The sequence below is a fragment of the Zootoca vivipara genome, chromosome 13 (genome assembly GCF_965207765.1).
Source record: "Zootoca vivipara chromosome 13, rZooViv2.hap1.1, whole genome shotgun sequence".
In the NCBI taxonomy this organism is placed as follows: Eukaryota; Metazoa; Chordata; class Lepidosauria; order Squamata; family Lacertidae; genus Zootoca; species Zootoca vivipara.
The window spans coordinates 23,614,121-23,628,114 of record NC_142596.1 but is presented as its reverse complement, the minus strand read 5'-3'; the positions used below and the strand labels follow the sequence as shown (position 1 = coordinate 23,628,114).

At 48.1% G+C, this 13,994-nt stretch overlaps 1 protein-coding gene across 10 annotated transcripts in view; it reads left to right on the top strand.

The window, feature by feature from the left end:
• CHD2 (chromodomain helicase DNA binding protein 2) overlaps window positions 1–13,542 on the top strand; it is a 68,196-nt gene extending 54,654 nt beyond the window's left edge. For 9 of the 10 annotated variants that reach the window (XM_088656586.1, XM_035132030.3, XM_035132032.3 and 6 more), the window contains 12 exons: window positions 1,003–1,142; window positions 1,298–1,436; window positions 2,642–2,792; window positions 4,142–4,264; window positions 4,744–4,872; window positions 5,769–5,909; window positions 6,111–6,245; window positions 7,121–7,299; window positions 9,115–9,214; window positions 10,063–10,276; window positions 11,282–11,531; window positions 12,771–13,542. In XM_088656586.1, the coding sequence (XP_088512712.1) occupies window positions 1,003–1,142; window positions 1,298–1,436; window positions 2,642–2,792; window positions 4,142–4,264; window positions 4,744–4,872; window positions 5,769–5,909; window positions 6,111–6,245; window positions 7,121–7,299; window positions 9,115–9,214; window positions 10,063–10,276; window positions 11,282–11,531; window positions 12,771–13,104 (2,035 nt within the window). In that variant the 3' untranslated portion in view covers window positions 13,105–13,542. Of the gene's footprint in view, window positions 1–1,002; window positions 1,143–1,297; window positions 1,437–2,641; window positions 2,793–4,141; window positions 4,265–4,743; window positions 4,873–5,768; window positions 5,972–6,110; window positions 6,246–7,120; window positions 7,300–9,114; window positions 9,215–10,062; window positions 10,277–11,281; window positions 11,532–12,770 lie in introns of those variants that run through there. The other variant, XR_015946777.1, reaches the window with a different exon arrangement.
• Window positions 13,543–13,994: the final 452 nt, after the last annotated feature.

Genomic DNA, 13,994 nt, shown 5'->3' with positions numbered 1-13,994 from the left:
TTTTTATTTTATTGGATTTCTCATCATGGCTTTCCTCCCCAAGAAGCCCAGGGCAGCAAACAATACATTTTTAAAACAAAAACATTACAAAACAGATTAAAATATTCTAAAAACAATTAAAAAACAAGTTAAAACAATTAGAAACATTCTTTTTTATTTTTTATAAGCCACCTTGATTACTATTTTTTTTACGATATAGCAGTATATAAATATTTTTTATAAATTATAAACAACAGCAATTGCAATTTAAAAACATTCTTCCATCCAATGATCTTGAGGTTGCCACAACATTTGTGGGCCACCAAATTTCTGGGTAGACTGGAATGTTTTCCCAATCTGCCTGAGAGTTGATAATGATGGAGGCAGACATACCACACTAAGGAGGGTAATTCCCAAAGTTCCCTGGGAATAAGGATTGATTATTTAAACCCCTCTGGGAATTGTCACACTGTGATGAGAATGGGGGTTTCCCCACAACTCTCCGCACCCTTAACAAACTACAGCTCCCAGGATTCTTTGGGGGAAAGCTGTAGGATGTGGCATTTCATTTCATTATTTTATTTTTATTGATTTATCAATAGACATGTGGTACAGACTAACACATGATACAAACCATAACAGAATGATACATGGAGCATATTCAGTATATAAGTCAAATTAAAGAGATGCAGTTAAATATAGCCAGTTTTTTAAGACGCGTCAAGATAGCCCAGGAGTGAGTCATAGGAGGAGTACAGCTATGGCTCTCCCTATTTATATAATTTTTTTAAAAAAGTGGAGACCTGTCTGCATCAAAACTGTCTGATTTGGCTTTGCCCCAGACTACACGTCTATGCCTGACCAGATGTTCAGTTAAAGCCACATCCCATACATTGATAAACGATGCCTCTGGCAGAGGAACTTCTGATGATTTCCAGTGTGGCCCTGGGTTATGAAAACAATCTGCCGCTACGAGGGAGCTGCGTTTCCATTCATTTCATTGTCCTCTTCTCCCTCCTCCAGGCTGGAGTGCATTGCCCGAGATGCAGAGCTGGTCGACAAATCGGTGGCCGACTTGAAACGCCTCGGGGAGCTTCTTCACAACAGCTGCATTTCGGCCATGCAGGAGTACGAAGAGCACCTGAAAGAGAACCCTGCAGAAAGTAAGTGGGGAAGAGCCTTGCCTCCTTGGCCATGCCACCCAGGAAAAAAGGATTGGTTAAAGCACTTGGATTCTCATACTTTTCAGATAAGCAACTCACCCCTTCCCCCCCATTGCTTGTAGCTGAAGCCTCTGTGGTTCTTCCCCCCCCCCCAGACAAAGGGCCAGGGAAGAGAAGAGGCCCCACCATTAAGATTTCTGGCGTCCAGGTGAACGTGAAAGCCATCATTCAGCACGAAGAGGATTTTGCAGTGCTGCACCAGACCATCCCAACGGACCTGGAGGAGAGGGCAAGGTGAGTTTGAAGGTTCCTGGGGACACAGGGAAGAAGAGCACAAGGAGGTGAGAGTGGCGTGACTTTCAGCTGCTTTCCAGATTGCAGCTTCGGTTTACCTGTAAATTAATGGGACTCATTGAGCTTCTGGCTCACCCTTCATCTTCAGGCTCCCAGCCCACTTTCCTTTCTTGAATGAGATAGGCAGAAGAGAATATTCACAAGGGAGCCCTTGGTGGGTTCAGAATGAGGCCCTGCCTCTCAGAAGGGGTGTTCATTGCATGTTACATTCAAACCAGTGTACCATCTCTGGAAACAGCTAGTAAAGGTAAAGGGACCCCTGACCATTAGGTCCAGTCGTGACCGACTCTGGGGTTGCGGTGCTCATCTCGTGTTATTGGCCGAGGGAGCCGGCGTACAGCTTCCGGGTCATGTGGCCAGCATGACAAAGCCCCTTCTGGCGAACCAGAGCAGCACACGGAAACACTCTTTACCTTCCCGCCGGAGCGGTACCTATTTATCTACTTGCACTTTTTGATGTGTTTTTGAACTGTTAGGTTGGCAGGAGCAGGGACCAAGCAACATGAGCTCACCCTGTCACGGGGATTCGAACCACTGACCTTCTGATTGGTTTAACCCACAGCGCCACCCGCGTCCCTGGACACAAGCTAGTAGGAGTGCACAATAGTTGAGCTGTAGACTCGTGGTTATTTGCATGTAACATTCAATGCATGTAGCTGTGTGCACCATATTGGAGCTGCACTCAACAAGTGTACACTCTTTCACACACCAGCACTTGTACATGTGTGGAGAAAGCTTGCAGCTCAATGTGATGGGTGAAGAAGCATAAAACACTGGAAAGTTTAGATGAGAAAGACACACATTTGTGCCTTTTCTCTCTTTCCCTGTCCCCCTTCTGCTGTCTTTAGGGGCATAGAAAAAGAACTCTGATGTAAAAAGTGAAGAGAGACAGTGCAGTTTAGTGGTTATAGTGTTGGATTTAGACCTGACAGGCCAGTGTTCAAATCCCTGCTCAGCCATGAGTGACCATAGGCCAGCCACCCTCAGCCTAGCCTACCTCACAGGGTTGTTATGAAGATAAAATGGGGAAGGAGTAAAACCATATATACCACCTTAAGCTCCTTGGGAAGGAAGGTGGGATATAAATGCAACAAACAAACAACAAAATCTCTTATTTGTTTTTCTGTTCTCCCATGAAATTGCAGGTTCTGCCTGACTTGCCGTGTGAAAGCTGCCCATTTTGATGTGGACTGGAGTGTGGAAGATGACTCTCGCTTGCTGGTGGGAGTATATGAACATGGCTACGGGAACTGGGAGCTCATCAAATCGGACCCAGAACTGAAATTAACCGACAAGGTACAAGAAACCTCACAGGCAGAGGCCTGGTTTGCATGTATAGCACTAAGCCACAGTTAGTTTAGCCAAAGAGTGGTTCGTTTGGCTGTGTAAACTCAGCCAACAGACTGACTGAGGTTTGTTTTCTCCCAGCCAAACCACAACGTGACGCCACAATTTGCTGTTGGCTTACAAACTGTGACATGTTATGGCTATGGTTTAGTGTTATGTTTGAAACCATAGCCTTGCTTAACCATGGTTTGTTAGGCCACTCCGCACTAGATGCTCACTAAGCTGTGAAGGCAAAGCTAGCTGGAAAACGAAAGCTTTGGAGAAACAAGATGCACCTTGTTTGCAGATCTGTGAACATGGTTTGTTGAACGAGCCACAGCTAGAACAAACCATGGCATACCACCATGTGTGAACGCAGGCAGTGTGTGTGTGTCTGCAGCCAAGTGTTTGGCTTCCTCCAAAGTCAATTCCAACCCTCCACTGAGCAACCAGCCTTAAATCAAAACAAGCAATGGCAATCATGGTGCAAAACAACATCTCTGGAAGTCTGTTGTACTCAGGGAAACTGGGTATAAGTTCTGTGGTTCAACTGGCAATGTATTTTGCTGTTGACTACACCCTGCAACCCAGGTGGCACTGTGGGTTAAACCTAGGGCTTGCTGATCAGAAGGTCGGCGGTTCGAATCCCTGTGACGGGGTGAGCTCCCGTTGCTCAGTCCCAGCTCCTGCCAACCTAGCAGTTCGAAAGCACGTCAAAATGCAAGTAGATAAATAGGAACCGCTACAGCGGGAAGGTAAACAGCGTTTCCATGTGCTGCTCTGGTTTGCCAGAAGTGGCTTTGTCATGCTGGCCACATGACCTGGAAGCTATACGCCGGCTCCCTCGGCCAATAATGCGAGATGAGCGCGCAACCCCAGAGTCGGTCACGACTGGACCTAATGGTCAGGGGTCCCTTTACCTTTTTTACACCCTGCAAGGCTCATGGAAAAGCTGGGCAGAAGAAAAAGAAACAAGGAAATAGGAAGCGGAGGGAGGGTTTCTGATTGCTTTGATGATGACATGGGGTGAGCTTTTGTGCAGGCAGATATTGCACCAGACCTGGCCATTTATTTATCCTCTTAAAGAATGCTGCCTCCTAGAGCAGAAAACACTGCTCTAGTGTTTGGATTACTGATGGGTGTCCCATTTCCCCCCACTTTGAATTCTTAGTCCACTTCCCCATTTTCTTAGTTGTAGCTTTCTGTATCTTATATTTGGAAAGCAGTACATGCGTGTGGGCTCTTGGTGTTAGACCTTTGCTTCCGTTTATGCCCATGTCCTTAAAAACATTTCTGTCCCCCACCCCACACCCCCAAAGATCCTTCCTGTTGAGACAGACAAGAAGCCTCAGGGGAAGCAGCTCCAGGCACGAGCCGACTACTTGCTGAAACTACTCAAGAAGGACATGGAGAAAAAGGACGGAACGAAAGAGGTGGAAGAGGTCAGTTCCACCATGGATGAATTGCAGCAGGAAAGGCAGAGTCACTAGACCAGGCTGTGTGCATTTCACACATCTGACTTGGCACTGCAGTAGTGCACAGGTCAGCTTTCCAGTCCCTGTGGAGGCAAATGCATGCTTTGGAAACACATGGAGGGGGCTTTGCAAAACCTCCCAAACCAGAGTGAGGGCTGAATAGGACCCCCAGGTGTTTTAAGGCAGCATATGCCAACCAGGTGCCTTCTAGTTTGGACCACAGGTCATCAGCCCCAGCCAGCACAACTGTGCTTCTGTTAACATCAGCATCATGCAGCCTAGGGCTGATGTGAGTAATAGCTGGTCCAGCACTCACAAAGGGGGCACCAGGTTAGCAGAACACACCGTGCGCTACATATCTGTCTGTGTGTCATCTGGGGGTGAAGCTTTCCTTGAAAAGTTGCAGTTCTCCTGCTCTTGACGGACTTCTTCTCCTCTCGCCTTAGACCAAGGCGAAAAAGAGGAAGCCCCGCGCAAAGAAAGAAAACAAGTCTCTCAAAGGGAGAGATGAGCATGGGAATGAGGTCTCCTCTCCTCGACACTCAGACAACCCCTCAGAAGAAGGAGAGGTCAAGGTAAGCCCGGTTTGGCAGGTCTCCTGTGATTCCACATGCCCACCTGTGCAATATCTGATGTGAAGATTCTGTTGTGTTGAATAATTTTTTTATATACAGCTGGTAGATGAAGAATCAGAAGTTCTCTTTTTTCTGTCCCCCCCCCCCCAATTCTCTCTTCCTCTCTCTCTCCTTTTCTGGTCTGTGTTTTTATTTAGATCAGCTATTTAGCTTTGATAAAAAGGTATTTGATACTAATTTTTGTATTCCTTTAAAAATGTATCCCCTCCCCCCCAAAAAAAATTCCATCAGGAGCCGGTGGCTAAGATTATGTTTCCCAGATGCCTCACCTCAAGCACAGCCAGCAGGGCCCCTTCTGTAGTCTTTCTCCGCTCCCCACAATGATAGATAGCTTTGAAAATCAGGTTTGTTTTTTAAAAACAAACAAACCAACCCGTAATAGCTGTGCACATTAGCCTCATGTAGATGATCCATGCCATTGCTGTTCCATTCAGATTATGGCTTGTATAGACTATAAATTGGCCCTTCAGATATTTTGGACTACAACTTCCATCATCCACAGCCAGAGGCGTTATAACAGTTGAAGGATTCATTCCAGCTAGGTAGAAGCACTTAAGGCAGGCATCCCCAAACTTCGGCCCTCCAGAAGTTTTGGACTACAATTCCCATCATCCCTGACCACTGGTCCTGTTAGCAAGGGATCATGGGAGTTGTAGGCCAAAACATCTGGAGGGCCGCAGTTTGGGGATGCCTGCACTTAAGGGCTGGTGAGGAAGAGAGGGTTGGAGTAGAAGAGGGGCCTGGGTTGAGTCACTAGGGCCTGATACAGAGGCGCAGAGGGCCCTCAGCACTGAAATAAATGAAATGGGTTTGATTCCCCCCCCCTTTCCTTGCAGGAGGATGGCTTAGATAGCAGCCCTGTGAGAAAGAAGCAGAAGAAGAAAGAGGACAAAGAAAACAAGATAAAGCAGACGGCAAGCCGGAAAGAAAAGGAAGAGGAGAAAGATAGGAGGAAAACAAAGGGCAAAAGAGAAAAGGTACCGGAGATTGTCTTGCCGCACAAGGAAAAGTCACATAGGAATCAGTTTAGCAACCCTGGGTGAGATACTGAGTAATAATTTCGCACGCAGAACTGTATCAGGAACTTCAGCCTGGCCTCATCTCTCTCCTGTGTGAAATTGCTGCAAATGCCGTGCTTTGTTTTTATGTTTGCCATGCCTCCTTTTGTCTTTTTGCAGGCCAAAGGCAGCGATGCCAAAACTGCAGGCAAAGGGAAGAGATCTCAGGGCCCCGTCCACATCACAGCTGGGAGTGAGCCCATCCCCATTGGAGAAGAGGAAGAGGATGACTTGGACCAGGAAACCTTCAGCATAGTAAGTATTGCCTCATGGGGTCAGAGAGGAAGGGGTCCCATTCGTCATTCCAGCCCCGTGTGGTTTAGACTAGTTGATCTCTTGCATCTTTGGGCTTCAGAATTTTTGCAAGCTACTTTATTCAAGTCAGCAGTATGTACCTTTTCATTCATTCATTTAGAAGCATTTTACAGGTGAAACTCGGAAAATTAGAATATCGTCAAAAAGTGCATTTATTTCAGTAATGCAACTTATTTTTTATTTTTATTTTTACAAATGCTTTCTTTTGGAAATTCCACAGTAATAAAACAAATAGTTACAAAAATACAAAAATAAACATCGCTATTACATTTCATTAATTACATTGCATTTATAATTGACCCGCCTACCGACAAATAATTACAATTACATCAAATAAAGGCTTGACATATCTTGCTTTGCATGTCATGCATCTATCTCATATATTGGTTTTACCGTTTAAGTTGTATTACTGAAATAAATGCACTTTTCGACGATATTCAAATTTTCTGAGTTTCACCTGTATATACTGCTTTGTATTTCAAGAAACCCTTAAGCCGGGCACAGTAGGCAATGGTATGAGCAGGTTGGGTTTATGGCGGGTGGTTTGGACTACAACTCCCAGCATGCATTGGCCAGGGCTGATGGGAGCTGTAGTTCGAAACATCTGGAGAGCACCAGCTGTGGGAAATGTTGAAAAGGCAGAATGAATGCTGGAAGTTCCGTCCCATATGTGGTGGCATGAGCACGAATAATCCCGAATTCACAATTTTCCAAAGATGGCTGGGGCACCCCCCCCCCCCGGGCTGGCTGTAGGAAGGAAGTAAAAAAATCCTCAATAACGTGTCGCTTTGCTCTCTCTGCTGCTCCCCTCTAAGTGCAAAGAGCGGATGAGGCCTGTCAAAAAGGCTTTGAAGCAGCTGGACAAGCCAGACAAGGGACTGACGGTGCAGGAACAGCTGGAGCACACGCGGAGCTGCCTGCTGAAGATCGGCGACCGCATCTCGGAGTGCCTGAAAGCCTACTCAGACCAGGAGCTCATCAAGCTCTGGAGAAGGTAACCAACTCCGCCTACCCGCCTGCCTTCCTGCCTGTCAGGCATTCCACTGTGCTCTCACGCTAATAAGCTACTGAGGTCAGGTTTAAGGAAGCTGGCTTACAGCCTTGACCCACCTAGCTGTGTATTGTCTACCCTGACTGGCAGCGGCACTGCAAGGAACACCTGCTCCCCTCATGCAGAAGGTCCCAGGTTTGATCCCTAGGAGATCTGCCGGTTCGTATGGACCTTGGTGGAGCATAGATCTGACTTGGTATGAGGTTGTTTCTTCGGTCCCTATACCTTTGGGGGAAAGAGCATCCAATTTGTGTGCAGAAATCCCCAGGTACAACCCCCAGCTATTCCTGGTAGGGCTTGGAAAGACTGCCTCTCTAAAGCCCTGGAGAGCTGCTGCCGGTCAGTGTGGGCAATATTCAGGTAGAAGGATCAGTGGTCTGCTGCTTTTATAAAGAATCTTCCTATTCATTTCATTTATTAGACCTATTAGTTGCTCGTCACCTGAAGGTCTTCAAGCAACTTACAGCAAGGAAAAGATATACAGTGCACCCTGTGCTGTAAGCTACCCTGGCAGAAACGTAATATGGGCTTAGCTGCCAAATATCCCGTTTTTCGCGGGAAACCCCCAGATTTTAATCCGTTTCCCGCTGTTCTCCCAAATGGAGAAAAATCCCGGAAATCCCCCGGATTTCCTACCTGCCACGGAGCCTCCATTTTGGGGGCTGCTCTGACCATGTGTGGGAACCGGAAATAGGGCAGAGCAGGACCAGAAGTCGCTTCTACGCATGCCCGACGGCCATCTTGGTGGTGGCTGCATGGCGGCAGCCGTCACCAACATGGCCGCCACCATGCGGCAACCACCAAGATGGCCGCCAGGCATGCGTAGAAGTGACTTCCGGTGCCGCTCTGCCCTATTTCCGGTGCCCACACATGGTCAGAGCGGCCCCGGAAGTTGCTTCCACGCAACTTCCGCTGCTACACCGCTGCTGATCCCGCATTTTTCAGCAAGAGACTTGGCAGGTATGAATATAGGTAGTGCAAAATGTAGGAAGTTGCCTTATACTGAGTAAGACCATTGGTCCATCTAGCTAAGCATCATCTTCTCTGATTGGCAGCAGCTCTCCAGGGTTTCAGGCAGGGGGCATCATGCCCCTACGTAGAGATGCTGGGCATTGAATCTGGGACCGTCTGCATGCAAAACAAATGCTCTCCCGCTGAGCTTTTACATTGCAAAATATGTTGCAAAATATCGGTTGCTTTGGCTTAGAATTTAGATTTAGGTTTTTTTTTAATGAAAGTGGTAACGATACCGGAGTTTAGTTAGTAAAAACATGTGTTGTAAACAGCTAATAAAATGGAGTAAAAAACAAACAAACATCAGGGAAGGGCAGGGTAGGAAGTCAAGAAGAAACAGCTTTAAAAATGTATAACATTCTGGAATATTTTGGAGGTTTAATAAAAATGATGGGGGTGATTTAGATTTAGTTTTATAAGAATAAAAACTATAACATTACTGCCACGCACAGCACAGCACAGCAGGCTGGATTTCTTGGGTTATATTTGTTTTGAGGTTCTGCATGGTTCAGGCCTTGAATGTGCAAAGTAATCCCAAAGAGAAGAGATGCCTCCTGAGCATATGCAGAGTGTGCCTCTCCAGTCTCAGCTTGGTGATCTCCAAATAGACTGCATTCACGTGGAATCAAGGGATAGGGCCTCATCCGGGCTAGACTGATAGAGGAAAGGGGTAAGCAAATTGCTGTTCTGTCAGTTCACTAAAGGGGAGAAATGAAAAAATGAACTCCATTTGCCTCCTTCCAGGAACCTGTGGATATTTGTGTCCAAGTTCACAGAATTTGACGCAAGAAAGTTGCATAAGTTGTACAAGATGGCTCACAAGAAGCGGTCGCAGGATGAGGAGGTGAGTCTGAAAAACTGAGAGAGGGGTGGTTGGTGGTTGGGAGAGAGAGTGCACGCTTGGCTCTTGTCACTGAAAGGCAGAATACAAATCTAATTAAAAAAAATAAGCATAGAATATTTGTCCTGTAGAACAGGCTTCGCCAACCTGGCGTTTTCAAGATGTTTTGGAGTACAACTCCGGACAGCTAGCTCTGTGATGCTGGGGCTGATGGGAGTTGTGGTCTAAAACATCTGGAGGGGGCACCAGGTTGGTGAATGCTGCTGTAGAAAATAGGCAGTGCCCTTGGGGTCCCTTCCACCTCTGTAGTTCTGTGAATCTGTGATACACCCTTAGAAACCAGAAGGAGCCTGGACAAAGCTTTCTTGATTTGGTCTGCAGATGTACAGTGACGGGGGGGGGGTATTTGATCCCCTGCTAAATTTGCCCTGCTAAATTTCAACAGCATAGTTAAACTGTGGAACTCACTTCCACAGGAGGCAGATTGGCCACCAACTTGGATGGATTGGGCAAATTTGTGGGTTGACAATGGCTACTAGCAATGATGGTTATGCTCTGCCTCCGCAGTCAGGCCGTATGCCTCTGGATACTAGTCTCTGGGGCTCACAGGAGGGGAGATCTACTGTGGCACTGAAGTCCAGCTTTGAGGCTTCCCGTGGAGGCCTCTGGTTGGCTGCTGTGAGAACTGGATCCTGTACTAGAAGGGCCCGTGGCCTGATCCAGTTCAGGTTCTTCCTATGTTCTCGTGACGAGATTTGTGTGGGAAAGGCCCATTTGTGCTGTCCTCAGGTGACTCAGTCAATGCCAGGAGCCTTTTATTGTGAATTAACTGCTCCCTTTGTCATCCTCAGCAAGAACAGAGGAAAAGGGAGGAAGCCCTGGGAGGCAAGAAACCGTTCCGGTCGGAGGCATCCGGGTCCAGCCGAGATTCCGTGATGTCTCAGATACCTCATGGACCTCATGCTCAGAAGCTCCACCAGCCTCCATCGCCGCATCCTTCCCAAATGCACGGGCACCAGCGGGAGAACTACAACCACCCAAACAAGAGGCATTTCAGCAGTGCAGGTCAGAGGCCAAGCAGGAGCCCACTAAGAGCCTCTTCTCCTTACTCCTCTGGGTAGAACTTCTCCCTCCCTCCAGATTGAGTGGACGGCCATTGCTCCCCAACCTGGCTTCTTCCAGATATTGCTTAAGTCCTGTCAGCCCCAGCCAGTATGGCCACTTAACAGGGAGGAACCATCAGCCTCCAGGCTGGACTACTATAATGCAATCTATGTAGGTCAGCCCTTGAAGGCAGTCTGGAAATTGCAACTAGTGTGAAATAGCGTGGCAAGAATGCTGTTAGGGGCAGGAGGCTCTGAGCTTATTATTGTCCTTAAATTTTTTAAAGATGCCTTCAAGTTCAGAAATTGTGTTTATTTAGCTGTCTACCGCTTAAGGGAGTGGGTGGCGCTGTGGTCTAAACCACTGAGCCTCTTGGGCTTGCTGATCAGAAGGTCAGCGGTTCAAATCCTCGCAACAGGCTGAGCTCCCATTGTTCTGTCCCAGCTCCTGCCAACCTAGCAGTTCAAAAGCACACCAGTACAAGTAGATAAATACCGTAGGTACCATTGTGGAGGGAAGGTAAACAGCGTTTCCATGCGCTCTGGTTTCCGTCACTGTGTCCTGTTGTGCCAGAAGCGGTTTAGTCATGTTGGCCACATGACCTGGAAAGGTGTCTGTGGACAAATGCCAGCTAGCCTAAAAGCAAGATGAGCGCCGCAACCCCATAGTCCCCTTTGACTGGACTTAACTGTCCAGGGGTCCTTTACCTGTAACCTTATACCGCTAAATGCAAAACAAGCCTTATAAGTGCTTCACGAAGTATAAAACATTTTGGCTTAAGGGATTGTACAGAGGGACAGGCAGGCTTTGTACAGTCCATTGTGACATTCCCCCCCAGGACTGATATGATCGTGGAGAACCCTCACCACGCATCAGCTTCCAGGGACCCCTAGGGATCCTGTCCTAACCATTCAAGGGCGTTTCGTGAAACCGAGTCGAGCCTTTCCCTCCCTTCCGTTTGCGCAGATCGAGGCGACTGGCAGAGAGACCGCAAATTCAGCTACGGCGGCAACAGCAACCAAGTGTGGGGCGGAGAACGGCATCATCAATATGAACCGCATTGGTACAAAGAGCACCACTACGGAGACCGCCGGCCGCGTGGCGAGCCTCGTGGCGAACCTCGCAACTACAGGCTGAACAACCCAAGCCGCAAGCGGCCTTATGAGCAGTACAACAGCGACCGAGATCACCGGGGCCACAGAGACTATTACGACAGGTGAGCCACCAGCAGCAGAAGTTGCTCGGGTAGCCAGTTCCCTGCACTCAGCAACCAGGCCTCTTCAGCTCTGCCCTGAACTGTTTCATGTCCTCCTCGCCCCCATGACTCGCCACTAGGTGGAGGCCTGGCTTGGTTGAATGAGGTGACAACTTAATTTCTAGCCAGGCCCCAGCATTGAGCAGCGACATCACATTATTCCAACAAAAATGGGAGAAACGGGAGTGGAGATGGCCAGTGTTTGCTTATTCATCCCACGTTCAGGACAGAAATCAATCCAGTAAATACAATCTGTATTCACTGTTGTTTTGGTTTTCAGTTCACAAACCATACGCAGTTGATTAGTAGTAGTAGTAGGAACAGTTTTGTTTAGCTGTAAGCCAAAACAGAGAAAAAAAGACAGACTTGAGACACAAGCTTGGCTCTTAATTTCCTGTCAGTCAGTGCAGTAGAGAAACGTACAAGGTAACATCGTTTTCTTTGTCTGACTGCAAAAAGCACATGCACTCACTTGGTGGAACAATCCCTCCCCCCCCCGGTCACTAAAGACAAACATTAGATTACTTTCCCCCCCTTTATGCACTGAATTTACTTTGCATTGAAACAAGAAGGGTGGAATAACGTCAGTCGTGTAATTTCACCACAATCAGACAAATAACATGGTTCTGGGCAGAAGACGACCTGCAGTGGACTGGAAGCAGTGCTGCGTGTAGACCAGCAATAGGATTATCTCCTGCTCTCAGCTTTCTCCTTTCGATTACTGTGTCTTGAGGAACTGGGGGGGGGGGGCAGTCTGAACACCATTACAGAGTGAGGCCAACTAAGATCAGGGGAAGGCAACTGTCTCTTAACATTGGCTGGAACTCGAAATGTTTTCTTGATTATTTGAATGGGTTGGACATAGTCGTGTTTTGGGAGACATGGAGCCCTCCTTTGGACTGTGTCCCCTTTTCTCCCTACACTTCCCAAAAGAGGCGAGGGCAGAGCTAGTTGGAGACTAGGGGGACTGCTTTCTCCCATACAAACTGCCCCAGGTCCCTATGGTCTGCAGGTGGGTCATTGCATGCGGACGTGGGCCTGTGATTTGCTTCTCTCCAAACAAACCATGTTGAGAAACCAACCTGGTGCCCTGCAGGTATCTTGGCCTATGGCTCCCACCAGCCCCAGCCACCTGGGAATGGGATGTTTCCTCAGTCCCCACTTCTGAGCTGACTGCTCTCTGTGCTTGCTTCTGCCTAGGCATCACCACGATTCGAAGCGACGGAGATCAGATGAGTTCCGGTCTCAGAATTACCACCAGCAGGACTTCAGGAGGATGCCTGACCACAGGCCTTCCATGGGCTACCATGGCCAGGGCCCCTCAGACCATTACCGGCCTTTCCACCTGGACAAATCGCCGGATTACAAACAGCTTCTCCCCCCTCCTCACTCCCAAGTCTCGGACCCTCGCTCCCCACCCTCACAGAAATCCCCACACGACACCAAGTCCCCTCTAGATCACCGGTCACCCCTAGACAGGTCATTAGAACAGAAGAACAATCCAGATTATAACTGGAGCAGCCGGAAAACTTAGAATTCATGGTTGGAAGGTCAGGAGAGAACCTCATCTGAGGTAATTTGGCCTGTGCTAAAATGGCAGCCGCTGTGGTTCATAACCAGAGACTCTGAACCTGCTGCTGTTGGGTCCTACATTTGCAGAAGGATCATAGGAGCTGGACCAATCGTGGGGGGGTTGCCTGGATTTCTGCCCCAATCTCCCCCCCCCCCATAATCCTGCTGGCCAAATGTTTGGGGAGTTGACTTCCCTTCACCTGAGTGACCTGTTGCGGGGGAAAGGCCACACTCACCCTGGGTTTTTGTTTTGTTTTCTGTGTCTCAAGGCCTAACTGGACTCCCACAGACATTTCATGGACCTTGAATCGATTCTATTTCCATGAAATGTCCGTGGGAGTCCAGTTAGGCACAGACGGAGGAAAGAGACCTGTATGGCCTCACTGTCGAGATCCAAGTCGTTGGCTGGGATGGAGAATGGGAATGGAAGCGCTGGCCTGAGTGGGTTTGCCCCTGTTGAACGGTGGAGGTTTAGCATAGGGGTGAGGGAGGGGTGGGGGTGGGTAACAAGGGGTGGGGGGTGGGGAACATATGCATCAGTTAGTGATGCCAAAAAATAAACATTTGTACTTTGGGGGATGCCCTTTGAGTGGACTCAGGGGAAGCTTAGTGAAATGAGGAGGAAACATGGAATTCAACACACACACAGCCTCACACACAGACACGCAGCCCAAACCCTTTCAAAAACGGGGACACAATACTTGGAAGTTTCAGTTTCTCAAGATAGCTTTGCTGAGGGATAGTTTCTGCTCTGCTTCTTCTCCATTCCTCTGCCGTGAAGTGCTGAGGATTTCTCACCTGGAAATACCATCCCTCAGCAAAGCCATCTTGAGAAACTGAAACTTCCAAGTA